This window comes from Musa acuminata, chromosome BXJ1-6 (assembly GCF_036884655.1).
Source record: "Musa acuminata AAA Group cultivar baxijiao chromosome BXJ1-6, Cavendish_Baxijiao_AAA, whole genome shotgun sequence".
NCBI classification, from domain to species: domain Eukaryota; kingdom Viridiplantae; phylum Streptophyta; class Magnoliopsida; order Zingiberales; family Musaceae; genus Musa; species Musa acuminata.
In genome coordinates, this window is record NC_088332.1 from 8,590,856 (window position 1) to 8,594,308 (window position 3,453).

The following is a 3,453-nucleotide window of genomic DNA, read 5'->3' on the forward strand; positions in this document are numbered from 1 at the left end:
ATGCAACCATAAGACACAGATGAATATAGGCAGCAACAAAAGAACCCATCCAAATTAAGGCAGATGTCCATGCAAAGCCTTATTTGCGAATTATGAGAAAGCTTAATTGGCTACTGCATTCTGTGATTTGCGATACTTCAGAATTCCAACACTAGAATTTTATCAGGAGAAAAAAAGGATATACCATTAGCCCACAGAAAGGTAAAACAAAGAACACATGAACTCAAATTAACACTCGACTGCTAAACCAGTCACCTGATACCATCAGTGGCCTGGACCGGCATCATCTTGTTACCTTATTATTAATATGGTTTTCTGTCACTACTTTTTGTACAAGTACAAATGAGAACAAAGGATGAAATCGTCGAAAAAGAAGATGTTTATTTTGAAGAGACTTCAGATCGGTGGTTACCAAGAGGCAGCTCGGCCGGAGTGCACATGAGGGCCCTTCGCTGCAAATGCCTCAGGCTCTGCTCCATGCTAATCTGAACCATCTCAGCCAATATCTTCTTTGCCTTCTCTGCCTGCTCATCACCACTGATCCTAGACACGATGCTACTGACAACATTCTCAAGCATCTCTGCTTGTAATTCAGAGCTTCGACAGGGAGAGTCCCTCAGCAACTCTAGAAGTCGACGAGCTTTGGCTTGAGACTTCGGTGTCCCTTGGACGGTGAGCTCAAGAAGACCCGGAATGGCGCCTTCTTTGAGAATAACTTCTTTGTATCTACTTCGATCGCTCTCACACAATGTTAAGAGGGCTCCAACCGCATGCTCTCTACTCTGAAGGGACCCTTCTTCCAGAATTTCTACCACAGCAAGCACCCCACCTTCCTCAGCTGTCAAAGCAGTTCTTCCTTCATCAAAACCAACCAATGATTCCAAAAGGGCACAACATTTTTCAGCTGTTTTCGAGGATTTCTTGCAAGTTTTGAGAAAGCTGATCAGAGGAGGAATAGGACAGAGTGAGAGGACAGTTCTGAGGTTGTCTGTGATGGTGGAGAGATTGTAGAGAGTTGCAATAGCATCTATCTTGGCTTGTTGACTTCCATTTTCAAGGACCTTGATGAGGAGGGGAATGGCTCCAGAGGCACTTATCCTGGATTTGTTGACCGACGAAGCAGAAAGGGTATACAGTGCAGCAGTCGCATATCCTTGTAAATCAGCATCTGGAGATGCTAAGCAAATGATCATTGGTTTGAGCGCACCTGCTTCCACTATGCTGATCTTGTTCCTGTGAACATAAAAGCTCAGTGCAATTCAGCAAATATTTTATATTAGTTGTTAACAGCATCACAGTAAAAGACATTCATGGATCAAGAGAAAAAAAGTGCAGAATCTCCGAAAGAGCAAGGATATCGTCGTTTGATCTTTTCTCCATCTCCTCAAGACTAATTTCTGTTGAAATTTAATTAGAGAACCTAGTGTGGAACTGGTAGTCACAATAATTTTTCAGCTAATCAATACCTAGGACAAAATTGCATAAACCAAGGAGTGTCCATTACCACACTTTGTCATCCGACAATACACAACTATTGGTCCTAGACTTCTATCTCTGCATCAAGTTTTCAATATCTCTGCTATTCTTTCTATCGAGTAAGACATATATGCAGAATTCTTAGTTCAAGCAACCATGTCTGTGGAATAGAAGAACAAGTTCTAGAACAAGAGATCTCAGAGAGAGGTTCAATTTTTTGTTTTACCATGTACAAGTTGCCATTTTATTATCCTCATGTGAAATAATACATGTTACATATATCGACTATAACTTCACAACCAACCCGAGCTTGCCATTAATCCTCATATGAATAATATAGAAGTCCTCTGGTCCTAGACAACAAAATATGGTGAATTGGCAACAGATTTTCTCATTCAATGATATAAGGCCAACATCTGGGAGTTTGTCTTTTTTAGTAATAATAGGATAGCGAATTGGCAATATCATTATCATCTCCACACTATCTTGATCATCCAAAGTACTCAAACATAAAAACAGAAGACTACTTATAAATTTATTATCTCACTTGTGATTGGAATAGTTAGTAATGAAGTGGCAATTTCTTTATGCTCTATGTGTGTGACATTTAAGGAAAAAAATTATATGAAGACTGAGCAAAGCAGTTTAGGCAGAAGGATCAGCCATCAACTTTCTGCTTCCATTTTAATGGCACAGATAACAGATGAAATGCAATCTGCTTCCATTTTAATAAATCTACAATATGCACTAAACACTTCCTTTTGACAAAATTATGGAATACCAGCAACATATCAAAAGGAAAAAGAAATATCAGATGGTTTATCTGAAGCACCTCCTTTAGAAAGTAGTCAACATTTTGGCTACAATGTAACTTCTATAATTCCTGGTCTGGTGTTTTTCAAAATATCTAAAAAATGTGGTGCCAAGGGCAATTTTCAGCCCAAAAAAATGAACAAAAGGAAAAAAAAAGAAATGCTTAGATACTTAATCTAGAGTAATTATTTGAGCAATTTCTACTCTAGATTCATATGATATCTCTGCTAAAAAAATAAACTTTGAGCTGTCGATTTCGCAATAACAAAAGAAGGCAAACGTAAATAAATAAATAAAAGCAGCAATATCTTCTCTTTTTAAAAGAACATAAAGGATACTAGAATACTAGAAGCAACAATCAACGAGTTATTCTCCGAACAAAAGACGAAGAAGCAACCCAACAAGAAGTGTACAGATCGAAAGAATCAAAACTTTTCCGAAGCGAAAGGCCAAAGACCGCACCTTTCGTCCTTAACCGCAAGATTAAGGAGGCCGAGGATGGCAGCCTCAGCAGACTGAGAGCTCCCCGACCGGAGCATCAACACGAGGGGCTCGATGGCGGCGGAGAGGTGCCGCCGGTTCCTCGACGACGTCTTCGTGAGCCTCCGGATCTCGAACGCTGCCTGGACCTGCTGCACCTCGACCCTGGACCTGATGCGGTCCATGATCCCCTGCAGCTCCGCCGCAGAGACTCTCCCCTCCCCGACGCAATCGCCGGATCCCTCGCCCGAGGCCCTAATCTCGCACGAATCCATCCCCGTCTACGTCTACGTCTCTCTCTCTCTCTCTCTCTCTGTTTCTGCAGGGCTATAAAGCGGTGGAAGGAGGCGAAGGAGAGAGAGAGAAACAGCGCAGTGAGGGGTGACGGGGCAAGGGCGACCGCTCGTGTCGGCTGTGCTGACCGAAGCGGTTGGGTACTTGGTTTTTTGTGGCCCCACCGGATCGGGATGGTTCGACCTTTTTCTCGGTCAGCGAGGAGAGAGAGAGAGAGAGAGAGAGAGAGCAAAAAATATAGTGGTGGACGACGGAGTCTAACCTGTACCCAACCATAGTGACGAGTGCGTTGTTGGGCTCGCTTTGGGTTCTATGACCGGACAAAAGACGACGTAGTGCGGGATGCGTTGTTGCGCTTGCGTTGGATTCCACGTCCCCCCTCAAATGCAA

General features: G+C 42.7%; 1 protein-coding gene across 1 annotated transcript; it reads right to left on the reverse strand.

Moving 5' to 3' along the window:
• Positions 1-202: 202 nt before the first annotated feature.
• On the reverse strand, positions 203-3,169 carry LOC135676037 (U-box domain-containing protein 4-like). Its single transcript, XM_065186802.1, has 2 exons — positions 2,752-3,169; positions 203-1,233 (listed from the first exon to the last, which is right to left on the reverse strand). The coding sequence occupies exons 1-2, from the start codon at positions 3,042-3,044 to the stop codon at positions 381-383; spliced, it is 1,146 nt and encodes a 381-aa protein (XP_065042874.1). The 5' UTR covers positions 3,045-3,169; the 3' UTR covers positions 203-380.
• Between the last annotated feature and the right edge of the window lie 284 nt (positions 3,170-3,453).

What these genes read in the sequence shown, in the direction of transcription:
- LOC135676037 (XM_065186802.1), bottom strand. Translation starts at nt 3,044, where the DNA reads ATGGATTCGTGCGAGATTAGGGCCTCGGGCGAGGGATCCGGCGATTGC. An exon ending in CTTGCGGTTAAGGACGAAAG is followed by an intron (nt 1,234 to 2,751) that starts GTGCGGTCTTTG and finishes TTATGTTCACAG; the next exon opens with GAACAAGATCAGCATAGTGG.